Consider the following 17,873-nt stretch of genomic DNA (forward strand, 5'->3'; position numbering starts at 1 on the left):
TGTATAAAATGATTATCATATCTTTAATTAAATATAGGCCTACATCATCACAAAACTGTCAGATACAGAAGTGCACACAGAGAAGCATTTAGTGAGAGCCAAAGGAACGTTGACATAAAACTGAACTCATGCTTGAAAAGTCCAAAAGTCTACTAAAACATCTAAGAAAACAGTTCATTATTAAAGCGCTGCATTAGATGCAACATGCTTTTTTTTTAAAGAGTACATCAGATGAAGAATTTGCTTACCAGTGTTTTCAGGTTTCTTCTTTCTGCGGATAGAAAATATGTAAAGCATGTAAAGTATATAAAGTCTAACACAATTTTCCATTTCAGAAACATTTGTATAATAAATAAATAAATAAAATAAATGACTGAAATAATAAGCAATGTAGATATATTAGATTAGGCTACGTTTTATGTCCCCAAAAACCCATTAGCACTATTACATGGTCTCAGTACATTAGGCTGATATCAAGCTATTCAGATGACCTACCTTTGGTCACAACATAAACAACTTCCCATTGTTCCAACAAGCTCAATATGGTTTGTACGCCGCGGTGAAAAATACTGAAGCTACAACCACAAACTGCAAACTGCTGGGAAAGTGCGGTCTGTACCAAGAGTTTCTTACCTGTCTGTCAGACAGAATAAGAAATAAGAGAGAGGGATGGAGAGAGTGATTCGGTGTAAAGCGGTCAGACAACAGACTGCTTGTATTTCAGTTGTATTTCCTGTGTTTTGTGGTTTTCATTTGCCTTCCAGTGCATGACATGAAGACATGCTCATTTTCATGTGTGTGTGTTCTCACAGTGGTCATTCTGCTTCCTCTACTCCTTATAATGTGGGTGTGCTTATACATTGCAAGGACCAAATGTCAAGTCAAGTTAGTAAGCAAAACATGAAAGATTTGAGATTTGCGCAATTTTGTTGTGCCCCTCAGGGAAAACAGCTTATAGATCAATCTAAATGATATGTGTGTGTGTGTGTGTGTGATCTGCTCTTCTGTGACAGGTCTGCTCTCTATTATTTTCACTAATTTCTTATACGTCACAGGTATGCAAATAGCTCTGACCTGGAAAACTAATACAGTGTCTGTTTATATCATTTCAGTTTCAAATGGGTGAAAACAAATGTACCCATTTCTTTAAAGATAAGATACATGTTCGGTTTCTGACAGTTGATGCACTGCTTAGGCACAGGAAGTTGTGCATTTCCTTCAAGACCACAAGGTAGATACTGATACTACTCTCTAACTATAAACTTTGTTGTGTTATTAGAAGGACATTGACCTGGCTCTATAAATTTTACAATTACAAATGACTTACGTTTGCAAACTGCATATACGTTTATGCATTTAGCTTGTATTAATAGCAATCATACAATTTTATATAAACATAATAATAATAATAAAAATAATAATAAAAACGTTTTGACATCTTTGAGCAGATTTAAGCAATTAACTCTTCCTCTGCACTTTTACCATCAGCTCGGTAGAGGTCAGTATGAAAAAAACTTCAAGTCCAAAAACTCCTACAGTTCCTTGATGTTGGGAGAAAAAGAAACACAGAGAAAGGGTGCATAAAGTAATTCCACCCCAATTCTGTAGCACTGTCTGCCAGCAGGAAGTTCTAAAGCACACTTTTCTAAAGACCGGAAGCATCTGACAACTTAGCTTTAATGTCAGACACATGTACTTATGGTGGATTTCAGCGGGGATGAGAAATGATCAGTTCATCATCTTCTTTACTCGCATGAAGCTGGCTTTGGGTGAGAGTTATAATCTTATGTATGTTCATTTTAAGGCAGCTACTGTTACATGTTCTTTCAAGATAGCCCTCATAAAGTATATTAGCTAACATTAATCTTTAAGACCAGCCATTATGCTAGTATCCAGATATGCTGTTTTTAAAAAAGTAGCCAGTGTTCATAGGTTAATGCGTTACCCGGTAACAGAACAGTGATTTAATGGTGAATCTGGGTGCACTGTTGCAGAGACACTGCTTCACATACACATCACATTATTTAAAAATAAAAGTTCTTTATTGGCACTGATAGTTCCATGAAGAACCTTTAACATCCATGGAGTCTTTCCATTGCACACAAGGTTCTTTTCTGATCATTAATAAGAATAGTTCTTTGAAGATCTGTTCACTGACAAAAACGGTGCATCGGTGACACTGAAACCCCCGTCTGGAACCTGCATTTTTAAGAGTGCATGTGAACGGATGCAGGATTATTTTAAGCCTCTAATATCTAATAATAACCTAATGTTGTGACAAACAGCTTTAGGGAAGGCAATGATCATAAGTAGTTGGGGAGGATCACGGACTGCCTTTAAAGATATGTGTAAGATATTTGTTAGGTAAAGACTGATTTAAGTATGACACAGCTTTAGTCCTGAGAATGTTTTTTTTTTCTTTTTTTTTTTTTCAGATGGCCTATATTTCTGTTCAGCAGAAGTCTTGAAAGGAAGTGGTTAAGCATGTGTCGCGACAGCTCAAGTTTAATAGAAACATTTCTTGTGCGGAAAATACACAAGAAATAATAAAGCTTAATCAAATATAACCATTTAACTATATACTGTCTTGCAAGCCTCCAAGTTCCATCCTACAGTTTTAATTTCCCCCGGAAATTAAATTCCCCCATATATAGCTATATTAAAATGATGGACTGTAATGTTTCCTCTTTTTTCCAAAAACATTCACTGGAGACTTCCATTAATTCAATCGAATGGAAATGCCACACAATCAACAGATCAATCACACAATCTTACTGGCTAAGATAAACCTAAGAGAACATGTATCAAGGGTTTACAGCAAGAGGACTGGACTGCAAATAATGAAGAATGATACGCTCAACACTGAAGATGTAAAAGATGAAAACTCACTCCTCTGTTTTATGCTTAACTCAAGGTCATTTGTCTTATGATCAATAGCATGGTAGCGTAATATCTCTAGCAAAAATTGATCAGTATAAATACGATCATCGTATTCTGTCAGGTGATCTTTTGTTTTCTCATCTGAAGACTCAACGGCTGAAACAAAAAGCTAAATGTACACCACAACATTTACATCATCAGGTATGTTTACATTCACTGCGTTTCACATGGACAGCACATTCTGCTACACAAATAACAACAGGCCTTTTTCAGGAAACATACAGGACAAATGCTTTCACATACACTATTGTCCAGCTGTAAATGATGTCACTTCCCTCTTATGGATGAGCTGAGAAACATTTTAATGGGGTGATATACATATATATATATATTAATTTGTTATATTATTATTATTATTTTTTTTTGCAAAGCCAGAATGACACGGTAACATTATTAGAAGATAAGGAGGAGCACAAGGTAAGTATTTATAACACTGCATTATTTCTTATTGACTAGTCGAGTAATATTTCTAATCTACTATTAGCCTTTGTTGATGTCACACAATTTTGTACCACACCAAAAATGTAATATAATAAAAATCTAATGTTTCTTTGTTATATGACCTTCACAGGAACAAAAAACAGAATCTACTTGACTACAATGTACTGGACTTCCTAAAAAGCTGTACGTATATCTTGTTACAGCTCATGAATATGATTTCTGTTTTAGTTTTCTCTGTAGAGCCCGGTGTTACTGAAACTGCTATGATTGCATACCTGTGTGCTCAGCGCTTGCAATCCTCTTAAGTGTAGCCACTATTTTCATCTTCAAATGTAGAAAAAAGTGTTGCTTCACTTCAGGTTATAGTGTGATCGTAATTAATACATTTCCTCTTTTATATTTACCATACAGATCAAAAATTAAAATGTTGTTGTCATTTATTCACCCTCATGCCATGGAACTTTCTTTTCATGAAGCATAAAAGAAATTTATTGTAATGTCCTGGCTGCTCTTTTCCATATAATGCAATTAAATGTGAACTGGTGTGGTTATGTCCCAAAATCACTATTATTCAGATGTTTGGTCCCTATGACCATCATGTGCTGTAGAAATACTGTTTTCTGGCTTAAGCTTTGTGTTAGGAATAGACTAAAATGTAACATTGTGTTCACAGAAATCATACACATTTCAAGTTGACTGAAATTGGGTCTGAAGCTATTATCTCTACGATCAAAATTCAAGATACTCAGTTAAATCCTGAACAACTCCATCAGAACTTCTGAAACTTATAGTGATTGTTCTAAAAACTGAAAAAGAGTCATTCTCTACAGTTGTTGGTGTAGTAACTGTGTTGCCTTTTAAGGATACTATTTAATTTAAATAAGTAAAAAATGAAAACAGAACCATTTCTCATGCTACTACCTACTCATAATGTACTTTGCATTTGCTCTGTTTTGCAGCTGAACCCATCTGTGTCGATAAGATAAGTCATAATTCACGGAAATAAAAGGTCACAGGTGGGCAGAAGGATGCCAGATAATAAAACCTGATAAAGAACCTTTAATTAGCAAGGAGGTAAAAACCCAGGATGCTGCTACAGCAAATAAACCACCTCTGTTTTCCACTGATGTTGACATGGTTTTGTTGGCCAGCCTGGAAGTCTGCATCACCCTGATTCTGTCCACGAGCAGGATCTTTTTCAATGGCTTTAGGATAAGGTGTCAACTTTTATGAAGGCTATATACAATCAGAAGAAATTAAAAAGCTAAACTATAAATGAGCCATGGTCACAGGACTTCAACTCTGACAGCTCTTTCCCTTTTTTATTTTAAAAAGAAAACATTTTCTTGGACTTTTTGAGTTGGAATACCTTGCAAGAGTGTGATTATCAACACAGCGAGGCTGTAAAAGTGAACTAGATGAGCTTTCCTGTTCGGTGTGACAACTTTAATGTCCCGAATGACCTCTGTAGTCCCTTTTAGGCACTTGCAAGCACCTGTCTTTTTCAAGACACTTTAAAGCTTAAAATAAAATCATGTGTGAGGTATCACTGATGTATGTTATGTTGTCGAATAGAACATATCTTGGGCTTCTGTTATAACCACAGGTCTAATTTCAGGCATTCAACAAAAAATCTTCATAAACAATCCATCATCCCTGCTGCGCTCTATTAATGTTCTATTTATCTGTGACATAAATATAATGTATATAAGTATTCTTTAATGATAACACTTTTTTGATTATATCTATTGTTGGTCTTATTTGTTAAGTGTGGTTATTGTACATTAACCTTTGCTCACCACTGAGAGTGAAGTTGCAAATAATCTTCGATGACCTCAGGTTAAGGTTTCCTCTCACTGTCACAAGAGCAAGCGTAGGGGTCTTAAAAAAGACTCTAATCTGTCCACCAGCTTGCAGAAGTGGCTCTGTGGTGATCTATCTATAGCTGAAAAGTAGCTGTAGCAACAGTGGTTTACTGACCTCTTTCTAACCAGTATGTGCGTAAAAATATGTGCGTACTAAATGTGTGCAGGTTAAATGTCAACTTGTTTCTATCTTGAGTGGGATAGATGAGCCCCGAACGTTTGTGACATCTGTGGTGTGTTGTGGTCAAGACTGCCACTGTGCAGCAAATTTGGCTCATGCTTTTTAATTTTGATCTCACTTACATCACTTAAGAAGAATAGGGGTCAGTGTGGTTACTTTTATGTTTTTAATTTATGAAGGTGTGGTAAATTAACTAGTATATCCTCTCATAATTGTACAGTATTTTACAGATGCTTCTTATTTCTTGACATTATTTATTATTATATAACACCATTATATATATAGTTAGGCTATATAGTCAAAACAAATATTATTTAGACACTAGATACAATTTGTGATATTTGTTTTTCTTGTCACTATCGTTCATTTATGTATTGAGGATATGTTTGTGAGTCCCATGTTGAACACTAGAGGTCAGACTGAGAACATTGTGAGTGTCTCTGAGTGTCTTTGCACAAATATTTCTTAAGTTTGTATTTATGTATCTGGCAGAAAAGTTTGTTATTTAATACATGAATATGGTGGTTTAGGCCAAGCTTAAATGTGAAAAGCAGCACAAACTAAGATATAGCATTGTACACTATAAAACAGGGGGTCTCTTTTCCATTTTTTAAAATCTTAATAATATAATGTTATATACAGATAATTTGAAAATATAATTATATACAGATAATTTGATAAGATAGGTTTTTAGTTTTATATTGGCATTCATATTGTTGCCATTTGAGTCAGTTATCTCTCTCTGTGTGTGTGTGTGTGTGTGTGTGTGTGTGTGTGGGCAAATTTTTGTGACATATCAGGACACAACTCTGTATAATGACAGCTTTTACAAGGAGAGGGTGACTTATGAGGACATAAGAAAAACGCTTATAAATCGTTTCCTTGAGAAAGTAAAAATGCACAGAGTTCCCTGAGGGTTAGAGTTAGGTGTAGAGTTGGTGTAGGGCCATAGAATATACAGTTTCTACAGTGTACAAACCATTACGCCTATGGGATGAACCCAGTTTCCACAAAAACAAATGTGTGTGTGTGTCTGTCTGTGTCTGTCTGTGTGTGTGTGTGTGTGTGTGTGTGTGTGTGTGTGTGTGTGTGTGTGTGTGTGTGTGTGTGTGTGTGTGTGTGTGTGTGTGTGCGTGTGTGTGTGTGTGTGTGTGTGTGAGCTGAGAGGCGTATGATATCTGACAGTGCTGTCTAAGTAGGCAGCTGAGTGAGTTGTGAGACGGAGCCACCGTGTGCTTGACTCGGTATATGCAGTGATTCAGTGATGGGTGGAGAAAGGGCCGTTTACAGTCCAGCTGGTTCAGTGTGTTGAAGAGAGTGTTGTGCATGTACAGCTGAGGGCAGAGGCATCTACACCACATGGAGGTATGTCAAAATATATTATTAATTACTTACACTTATCTGTAGCACATCATAGATTACTTCCGTCCTAACTTTAGACTCGTTTTGCATCTCATTTGCCACTCTCAGATGAACTGATATTTCTACTGTTTGAGTAGCCTATTGATAAATGGTCAGTTTATTAATGATCAGTTTATCAAGGTCTAATATTTACTATCTTTAGATCATCACTATCATATTTTTGCATATGCTATTACGGAAAAATATATTGTCTTATATATTAAATAAATCAGCTGTTATTTAACTAAATTTAACACAGAAAATACTCTTTATCAAAGATTTATTAGCTATTTATATATTCCTTGTAGAATATATTTGGCCACTTAAAACAAATAAATCAAATTTTAAATAAAAATATATTAGTTTAAATTAACTTAATATCATTGTTGTGGTGAAGTTATGGATTAAACTGCTCAAACGCAAATCATTGATGCTCTCTGAAATATGTAATTATACACTTATTGATGAAATCTGAACACAAATATACTTTATTCATTTGGAAAAATAGTGAAGTCATCAAAAATATGAAATATGCAAAGGGAGAAGTTTTATATTGCATTTAGTTTGATACTGGTCACTTGTTTTTCTTTCTTTCCAATCCAGATTAAAAATAAAAATGAAGTCTGGTAAAGAAATTTGTATACAAGCACAATTTATAATCTTTACAAACTCATTTTAAGATTTTCAGTGTATATACATGTATATGTATGTGTGTGTGTGTGTGTGTGTGTGTTTTCTATAATGTCTGTAATATGTAAACACAGATGGCAGCCCTTCAGTAAGATGTTGGAAATATCCCTAACTGACAGAAATCATTGTCTTCATTGTCATCCCACAAGACTGAGCTGGACCGTTAAATGCCCTCTCAATATAAAGGGTACACACTTCTTAAGATAGATAAAACTGTGGACTTTTAATTTTACACCTACATCTTACAATTTGGTGCAATGGTTACTGAAATGTTGTATTTTCTTTCCACTAGACTAAAATGTTTGTGGTCTCCTTGCCAAGATGTCTACAGATCTGTGTGTCTGTGGTAATGGTGTCCAGACTGCAAGGTGTGTGACTGTAGTAATCTCTTGTTCTGTGTGTAAGTGTGTTTCGGTTGGTTTCAGTATTGCTGTGTCTCAGGCAGGGTTTCAGCTCCGATACGCGTGGAGGCCCCGGTTGAGCAGCCCTTCATTCTGAGCTGTACGCTTGTCAAGGCCAGAGGAGAATCGGTTCATCAGATCCGCTGGCTGGATGTGCAGAACCAGACGTTAATCACTTACCAGCCGGGTGAAAAAGACAGTGTGAGCGGCCAGCAGCATGTGGAGCTAGCTCCTTCCCCACGAGATGCCAGTGCCATCACCATCAAACGGGTCAGCTACAGAGATGAGGGCTGCTACACCTGCATCTTTGATCTTTATCCCAAAGGCTCGAGGGAAGGACAAACCTGCCTTACTGTCACAGGTCAGTTTTAGACAACATGTATTTAGAGGAGACTTCCATTTTGACATTGAGCTTAAATTTAAAGGGATAGTTCGCCCCAAAATTAAAATTCTGTCATTAATTACTCATCCTCATGTCGTGCCAAACCCGTAAGACCTTCGTTCATTTTCAGAACACAAAGTAAGATATCTTTGATGAAATCTGAGAGCTTGCACTCTATCTTATTTGATATTTAAATGTAGGCTACCTGCATTAGAAAGACAAGTCGTACTTTAATGAATACTTCGTTTTTTAAGATATGCTTTGAAACACTGATAATAACGGATAACACTGATAACAACACGTATCATCAGGTTCTTGTCTTTGGCTCTTACGTATAAGATAAGGCTGTGGGAACAATAAACCACATCAGCATAGTTGTGGTTTTGGATGTTGCATACTTGTGTTGTGGATTCTGGAAGAGAGTGTGAATGTAGATAAGAAAAAGCTGCTTGGTCAGGCAAAGATCCAGCTGGTCTCAACATCTCATGGTTTCTGTGCACCTGTCACTCATTTCTAGAGACTACTGTCCTTCCGTCTCTTTAACACATAATTGATCGTGTGGGGATTGTATTCTGGATGCTCCTTAGGCATCTATTGTTATGGATTGACAGTGAACATATCTAATCCTGGTCTCACTGAGACCTCTTTTTAACTCCACTCCCAAAGCCTGTTTCTCCTTTAGTTAAAGGCAGATAATAAAATAGTTCATCTAGTGACATACACCCTTAAGAAATAAGATTCTTTATTGGTTTGTGTTGTTCCATGAAGAATATTTAACATCCATTGAATCTTTCAGTTGAACAAAAAGTTCTTTATAGTGGGAAAAAAAAGTTCTCCAGATTGTCAAAAATGGTTCTTTTAAAATCTGTTCACTGAAAGGTTCTTCTTCTGTGGCAAAACCCCATTTTAAAAGAGTGTATAATAGTATGCTAATAAGTAACAAAATATGTATATATAGTTTAAAATACACTATACTGTATATAATGTATTTATGATTATGTATATAAGTTACATATAAGTGTTACCATGCTACTGTTGGTATAGTAGTGACTTATTTTCATTGATTTACAGCATCGGTGATCTCAGAGGGCAATAAGACTGCAGTGGGTGGTAAACAAGCCTCTCTGGGCTGTCGGTACGGTCTGCCGGAGAAAGTCAAGCAGGTGCTATGGAAGAAGATTGTGAATAAAGCAGAATCCCGTGAAGTTGCATCTTTTGCAAAGCAGAGTGACCCAGTGATTGAAGAAGAGTTTGTGGACCGCGCGAGCCTGAGCCCCTCCCTGTCTGACACGCAGCTCACGTTCTGGCCGGTCCGAGCTGAAGATGAGGCCTGCTACACCTGTGAGTTCCACACGTATCCAGACGGCACTAAGAGCGCCGTAAGCTGCCTCACTATATTTGGTAAGTCCCTCAAGGCTTTAGCCCACAGTTACAGTGTAATCTTAATAAGCTGGATGATTCTGATATTTGTCATGTTGGCTGATGATGATATTCAGGGCCAATATTTGATATTCTTGATGCTTGCTCTGTTTGTTGTTAGCAGCGCTGATCCTCCCTGTACGCAAAACACGCAAGCTGCGTAGGGCCTTCGAAACACCAGGAGGCCCACTAGCTCTCAAAGATGATTTCATTTTAGTTTAGTTTTTTAATTTGGCCAGCGGTTATGAAAACATAAATAATAATTAATTTTAATGTGGTGCGCTGTTGTGCTTTCTACGTAAAAATCAGTGAAATCATGAATGTAGTACAGTCTTGCTCAAGCATTAAAAAACGTGTTGAAAGCGTACCGAGTCGTTGAAGAGACACTGTTTCTCAAGCCTTTTACATGAACGCCATTCAAGATTTTTTTTATTCATTTGTTGATAACCAGGCTCCCAGAAGTCTAGGATCGGCACTGGTTCACAGCCAACAGTTGCCTGGTATCCAGTGTTGCAAACTACTCAACTTCTTTGCCAAATGTCGCTGTTTTGAATTGAAAATATGCTGAATCAAAACGATTTATTTCAATAGTCCACTTTAGACATAAGAACATTTCCGATTACATGTTGACTAGCAGTCATTAGAATATTAATAAACTCTCTGCTTAATATCTGCTGACACTTTATTTTGATGGCCCCCAACAGACATTAACTGACTATAAGTAAGTTTGCAAATATATATCAACTTATTCTACCAACCCTAACCCTAAACCTAACCTAACAGTCTACTGATACTGTATTGAAAGTAAGTTGACATTTAATCACAGTTATATAAGTTAGTGGAATCTCAGTAACACATGTACACACTATGTACTTATTATAGTAATTGATTACAATAACTGGCTAATAACCCTGAACCGACCCCTAAACCTAGCCTTAAACCATGTAGTTACCTTGGATTATCCAGTTCTTTCTTACAGAGTACATAAGTACACATACGGTAGCACTTTATTTTACAGTCCTGTTCCTCATGTACATACTATGTACTTATTATAGTAATTACAATAACTATGTAATAACTAGGTACTAACCCTGAACCTACCCCTAAACCTAACCCTACCCTACCCCAAGTAGTTACCTTGTATTACCAGAACTTTCTTAGATAAATACACTGTAAGTACACTATAAGTACATGTTAGTACACGTACTGTAAAATAAAGTGCAACCACACATAAAATAAGGGATTGTGTCAGAATGTAGACTATCAAAATAAAGTAAATAATTTATGCCAAGAAACATTTTGCCATATTGTGTTACGAATAAGAGAGAAAGTCTGTATATTTTTTAATAAAAGTAGAAAATCTATATTTTTTCAGTGTTCTTATTTACGTTTATTAAAGTAAATCCATTTATATACTTTTGAATTTGTTCTTGAATTTGGTTCTTTTTAAATTGTTCAACTAAAAGGACCATTAAAACCCATCCCAGAAAACAGTCCCCACTCTAATGGTCAAGATGGACCTTGTTGATATTTGTTTATGGCGACTGCTGATTTTCAGACTCTAGAGTGAAACATAAATCCGGTTCAGTGTATGCAGCTGGTAGGACTGTAGCACAGAGTGGTAGAGAGGGCAGGGCCAGGATAAACACACACACAGGCCTGGAGAAAAATGAGGACAACCGACAGAGAGAAAGAGAGTGATATGAAAGAAACTGATTGTTGGAGGGTGAGACTGTGAGATCTATAATTTATTCAGACTGTGGCCAAAGTGAATGACTGTGTCACTGTTCCACTAACACAGTGCTCCTCTCTTTGTGCTGCTCTCGTTCTCCTGCCTTGTCTCTCTCAGATTGATGTTCACTTCGTGACTCGTTGTTCTGTACTGTTGCATTTGTCCGAACCACCAACGGATACCCAAAGGGATAGTTTAGCTCAAAAGGCTAAAAAATTCTGTCATTATGTCGTTCCAAACCTGCATCACTATATTTTGAATGATTTGTTCATACAAGAATGTCAGTGGGATCCAAAACAACATTTTTTAGGTCTGCATTATGTTTAATCATATTCACTCATCTGTTATTCATAGCAATCTTGAATAGTTCTGTAGGGGTCATGGTTTTGTAAGAATGTGAAATGCTTGTCCTCTGTTGGAATGCCAAGTGTATACCTCTGTTTGGGCCAATGCTGTGGTTTGAATGGGCATCTCTGTAGCTTTGAACTACTGATGAAAATATGTGGGCTGCAAACACTCAGAGATGGCATGGCATTTACAAAGCCAACTCTTGCTTTTCAAGCCAACACAATGTCATTCAGTAGAGTCAATGCATGATTATGTGTTAGGATCAAGAGGTCAAAGTTTGGCTGGTTAGCATGGCTCCAATCAATGACCAGTGCTGGTAATGCTGTCAGGGCCATGATTTTTATATCAGGGGCTGGGGGAGACATTTTTTTGAAGGACTGGGAGGGGAGTTATAATTGTATATAAATTTGACAATAAAGTTGAGTATGACTGAATGTTGCTGTTGGTCTTTTAACATTTTTACTATAAAACAGTTGTCGAATATGAAATGTTTAGCCTCTTATCTCACACTTATTCAATCCTGAAGTGCAGCACAAGAATTCAAGCTTGACTTCTGTGAACAGTAAATCCCACCTTTTTTTATTTGATTGGTCTCAATCATTTTGACGTTGATGATCGCTTTTAGGCTGAGGCAGACAAGTCTAAAAATGTAAGGTTGAAAACTTTTTATAATTCTACAACAAACAAAGCAGCATTATGAATAGCAAATACTTGGGGGGCATTTCTAATTATGGTCTATGTTAGTTATCACCCTGACACTCTGGATTCATCTTCCTCCACTGATGGACATTCACATGTAGCTGTGTTTTCTGACTAAATAAAACGTTCCAAATTCCACTCATTTACAGTCCTGCCCAAACCTCAAGTAAGCTACAAGACCACGTCTCCGGGAGTGATCGAAGCTAACTGTACTGCCGTGGCCCGACCACAGGCTGAAATAGTGTGGAATGTGGAGGGGAATAACCGGACCATTGGTCCACCTGTGACCACCTCTGTCCAGCAGAGTGACGGGACGACTCTGGTCATCAGCACCTTGACCATCCAGGCTGGACTCCTGAAGGACGTCTCTGTCAAATGTCTCGTTCATCATAAAGGACTGGAGACTGCCATTGCTGTTTCCATGAACACTAAAAGTAAGTGTGCACTGTTTTATTATGCACTTTGATTACGAAGGTTTATATTGCATAAAATAATGTCATTTTTCCTTGATTGGTTTGAGGTAAATAGGTTCACTGAGCATTGTGAATACCATTGAAAATACCATCCTGTATAAGCAAGCCAAGTCCATGTTATAAAAAGTAACACTAAAGCAACGTAATACGTACCTTTCCATAGAAATTAACTATGTATTGCAATTAGTATTACATTTAGAAGTAACTTTCCCCAACACTAATTTAAAACTATTTTTATTTTTGACGCTAGAATAGGAAATGATGAGGTCAATTAAAGAGAGTCTTAAAGGCACAGCTAGGGAAAAAAAAGTGAGATGACGTGATGTGACGCGACACAGTATGGTGACTCATAGTCAGAATTCGTGCTCTGTGTTTAACCCATCCAAAGTGCACACACACAGCAGTGAACACACACACACACTGTGAACACACACTCTGAGCAGTGAAACATCTTTGTGTCATCTTAATTATTAGACAAATTGAAATATGGTTGTGTTTCATGAAGCCCTTTAATAACATTACAAGTGGACCAAAGGGAGACAATTATAATGATTTAACAAAATGTACAAAATGTGATCATCTTGTCCTTGGTGTGATATTATATGTCATACAGTAATTATCAGTGTGATGCTTGGTAAAACCAAACCAAGTTACAGTGAAATATGAAATCTTGATAAATCCTGGCACTGCATCTCATACTTTTCTCATGACATGTCTAATACTTTTACGGTTGTAATTTCAGTGTTATGTATGAAGTGTGGTTTATAGTGTGACATGCAGCACAACTCTGGTATGTCAGGATTTGGGGCTCATCATTTAGTGTTTTTCCTGGCCCTCGCTCTATCTTCATCTCTACATTCTCTAACAGAAAGCAGACTGATGCTCAGGAAAACTAATCCTTAAAGCCAAAACTATTTTCTGTAAAGAATGGAAAGAGATTTGTGATCACAACGAGCTTTGCGGCCTGATATTGCATGGCAGTGTTTGAATGCATTAAATGCATTCCCTGGTTTTTGTTTGTCTCTGTTTGTAATGTATAGTTACTTTGCACATACTGTATGTTCCCTGTATGTTCTCTATTTGAATCTAGAGAAATAGTTGTTATAGCAGTAACAGTGTTTCTTCAACTATGCACTTTGGCCCAGTGAATCTTAGAAAATAAACCCAGTTGGAGGGTTAACTTTTCACACTTTCTACACTGGCGAGTTTATTTGTCCGGTGTACAAACATGGATCATGGAGAATGGAGTCATTTTCCACCATCTCAAAATCATCAATATTTTTTGAATAAACTGGCAGATTTGTCTTGCTTAGACTAAAGTCATAGTTAGCATGCAATCTATCCTAAATACACAAATCTAGTAAATAATATCTGAATACTTTTACAATTTGACATCAGTTAATGGAAACTATGCACAACATAGAGTATTTTCTTGAGAATTCTGTAAAAAAAAAAAAAAAAAAAAGAAAGAAAACCTGAAATCAAAGTGAATAAAAATTATATGGTGTTCAAAAAATGTCAAAAATAAATGATGCAAGCATGGTGCAAATATGATTCAATTATTTATATCACCCCAACACCTCCATATATGGGAAGTCGTGGCCTAGTGGTTAGAGTTTGACTCCTAACCCTAACATTGTGGGTTCGAGTCTCGAGCCGGCAATACCAAGACTTAGGTGCCCTTGAGCAAGGCACCAAACCCCCAACTGCTCCCCGGGCGCTGCAGCATATATGGCTGCCTACTGCTCCGTGTGTGTGTTCACAGTGTGTGTGTGTTCACAGTGTGTGTGTGTTCACTGCTGTGTGTGTGTTCACTGCTGTGTGTGTGTTCACTGCTGTGTGTGTGTTCACTGCTGTGTGTGTATGCGCTTGGGATGGGTTAAATGCAGAGCACATTTCTGAGTATGGGTCACCATACTTGGCTATATGTCACGTAACACTAACATGAAGAAAAAAATTAAAATCAGACCCATAACATCAATAGTGCCCAAAGTTTAATAAACGTCCAATGATAAAAGTTTCAGAAGTGGTCCAAAGTGAAAAGGTAACAAATGCTCTAAAATGAGTGTTGCACTCTAAGGTTTACTGTGTTTCTCTCACCAGTTGGCACTGCGCTCGCTATCCTGATCTCTGTGACTACTGTAGCATTTCTTCTAGTCCTCTGCCTCTGTTTCTGTTTGTGGAAGTGTGTCCTCCGTAAAGATGGTGAGTATTTAGAAAGCAATCTAAAAGATTAACAAGAACAATCCAGAACAGCCAAGATCACACAAAGTAATATACTAATATTTAAAAAGATACAAATTCCTGTCACCATTAAGATAACCACCTCACCACGCAACGTTTGACATCTTGAAACATTCACACAGTTCATTTTATTGTCCAATCTGTGCTCTAAAATAGTACAGTTTTGAAAGCATAATAATTAAAAACCTTACTTTTTATAAATATATCTCTAAATAAATAAGCAGCTTCACTGTTCTTAAGTGGCCTATTAAAAAAATAATAATTAGTGATATTTAGAGTTTTTTTTTCTGTGATATATTTTCCTTTTCTATGACTTTCATCATCCACTGCAACCAAACTACCTCTTTAATGCTGTCATTTTAAAACAAAATTGCTTATTTAGAAGAAAATTATGTTTTCTTTAGCTTTACTTAAAGCCACTCAATACATCATTACAGAAAAAGTGTCATTGTATCATATATGTGTGCATGATCTGCAATAAATGAATCCTGATATTTTGTGTATGTTTGTGTTGTTCTTCATGAGCAGATCCTGAAGAGCATCAGGTTCAGAGAAGAAGCCGAGCAGAGAGAGAGACAGACAGTTAAATGTAGGCACATGAGCCTCTTCCTGTGACCTATTTCTGCTTAACTCTGATGACCTGTACTTCCTTCAACACACATTCTCCAGACCTGACCTACTGATATGAGAAACCATTCAAGTTTGTATTTGTTGTGTGTATGTTTAAATACTTGATGTTACAGTTAGATCTGTGCCGGTCTCAATAGTTTTGATTGAGACAGATGACAAACTTCAGTTCTCTTTACAATACAGATATACTGAAGATGAAAATCTCCTGTCATTGTGTTCCCTGCTTTTCCAGCCAAAGAAACCATTGACACATCTTTTTTGCATGAAGAAAGATGCTACATTTGAATTCATCACTAAAATATAGAGGTCGCAGAAGGCATTTTATCTCGTAACAGAGGGGAGATTAAACTCAGCCTTTGTATGTTTTAATACCCAATAGAAGCCCTAAATTTAAAAGGACAATGAAACATCTAAAAATTCTTAACTTCTTGAATTCTATGAAAAACATAAAATTAAAATAAACCTAGCTGTTCACTCAAAGAAAGTGCAAGAAAACTTCATTATTTAATAACCATTGTGAATAAGTAAAATCTATTGAAACAAAAAAAGCATTCTATCATATGTTTTGGATTTCTGATACTTATATGGTGATTAAATGTATTCCTTTATAATTTATAATCTTGATTTTGATTTCTTCCTTCATTTTAAAGGTGGATGGATGTCTAGCGAGGTAGACTGAGCACTATACAGTTGTTTTTCACAGTACTGAACTAGAGGTATGGAGACTAACTAGAACAATTTAGTTTAAGCTCTTCTCTCCCAGAGCAATGGTGGGAAAAGAGGTCTTGACCTGCTTGTCAATGCATTCACTATATCAGTGGAAATGCATTATCTGCAGTCTGGTGTGGAAATAAATGCTGATAGATACTGTGGATCAGCTGCTTTCATTACTGGGAAATCATGTTGCTTTGATCTTTGTATTGATGCACATGCGCAATCCAGTGTAATGATGATAAAGTCAAAAAGTCAAAGATTTCATATGCATGTTAAACGATTCGACATATGAGGATGTGAGAGCATAGGCCACACTTGAATGAATTCGTTCTTTCTATTCAGTAAAGTATGAAATAAAGTTGTTTTGTTTTGTTGTGCTTCGAGCTGGAAATTGTAAATGATATTGACTTGTATAAAATATATAGTGCATTTCTGCACATTTTTTCTTTCATTATTGAATCTATTATGAAATATGTCAAATTCTGTTCAATTAAATGTCACAACGTCACTTTGTCATGTAGAAGTTTATTCCTATGCAGGGTTTCTCAAATCTTGTCCTGGAGGGCCAATGCACTGCAGAGTTTAGCTTCAACCTTGATCAAACTCACCTACCTGTGCTTTTCTAATTATCCTGAAGACATTGATAAGGATGCTCAGGTATGTTTGATTAGGGTTAGAGCTAAACTTAGCAGGAAAGTGGAACTCGTGGGCCAGATATGAGGATCCCTGTTCCAATGGTTTATTGATGCTTTTTACTGAATTGTTAAGGGCAAAGAAAAATTAATAGATGTCACAGAATTCTTTTTAAAATATTTTACAAACCTAGCACTTCATCACATGCAGAACCGATTTAACTCAGAGGCAAATTTGCTGGCAAAGACATGATAGAAAAAAAATGAAGTCCAGTACATGCAATTATTTTATTTATTATTCAGTTTTCAGTATTCTTGATAAATGTGGGATTACTTAAATTTACTGTAAGGGAAACTTATTTTATGTCCTTGCTTCACATAAAACTCTGAATGCCTAAGTGTTAAAGGGTTAGTTCACCCAAAAATCAAGATTGTGTCATTAATAACTCACCCTCATGTCTTTCCAAACCCGTGAGACCTCCGTTCATCTTCTGAACACAGTTTAAGATATTTTAGATTTAGTCTGAGAGCTTCCTGTCCCTCCATTGAAGCTGTGTGTACGGTATACTGTCCATGTTCAGAAAGGTAAGAAAAACATCATCAAAGTAGTCCATGTGACATCAGAGGGTCAGTTAGAATTTTTTGAAGCATCGAAAATACATTTTGGTCCAAAAATAGCAA

General features: G+C 36.5%; 1 protein-coding gene across 1 annotated transcript; it reads left to right on the forward strand.

Annotated features, from left to right (window-relative positions):
- Positions 1-1,604: 1,604 nt before the first annotated feature.
- zgc:113337 (uncharacterized protein LOC503741 homolog) lies at positions 1,605-17,068 on the forward strand. Its single transcript, XM_052566087.1, has 14 exons — positions 1,605-1,769; positions 2,436-2,914; positions 3,028-3,081; positions 3,316-3,357; positions 3,512-3,564; positions 4,055-5,569; positions 6,627-6,792; positions 7,593-7,705; positions 7,811-7,886; positions 7,960-8,280; positions 9,373-9,702; positions 12,649-12,933; positions 15,076-15,177; positions 15,745-17,068. The coding sequence occupies exons 9-14, from the start codon at positions 7,817-7,819 to the stop codon at positions 15,801-15,803; spliced, it is 1,167 nt and encodes a 388-aa protein (XP_052422047.1). The 5' UTR covers positions 1,605-1,769; positions 2,436-2,914; positions 3,028-3,081; positions 3,316-3,357; positions 3,512-3,564; positions 4,055-5,569; positions 6,627-6,792; positions 7,593-7,705; positions 7,811-7,816; the 3' UTR covers positions 15,804-17,068.
- The last annotated feature ends 805 nt before the right edge of the window (positions 17,069-17,873 follow it).

This window comes from Carassius gibelio, chromosome B9, assembly GCF_023724105.1.
Source record: "Carassius gibelio isolate Cgi1373 ecotype wild population from Czech Republic chromosome B9, carGib1.2-hapl.c, whole genome shotgun sequence".
Classification (NCBI taxonomy): domain Eukaryota; kingdom Metazoa; phylum Chordata; class Actinopteri; order Cypriniformes; family Cyprinidae; genus Carassius; species Carassius gibelio.

What these genes read in the sequence shown, in the direction of transcription:
- zgc:113337 (XM_052566087.1), top strand. Translation starts at nt 7,817, where the DNA reads ATGTTTGTGGTCTCCTTGCCAAGATGTCTACAGATCTGTGTGTCTGTG. An exon ending in AACCTGCCTTACTGTCACAG is followed by an intron (nt 8,281 to 9,372) that starts GTCAGTTTTAGA and finishes ATTGATTTACAG; the next exon opens with CATCGGTGATCTCAGAGGGC. An exon ending in GTGTGTCCTCCGTAAAGATG is followed by an intron (nt 15,178 to 15,744) that starts GTGAGTATTTAG and finishes CTTCATGAGCAG; the next exon opens with ATCCTGAAGAGCATCAGGTT.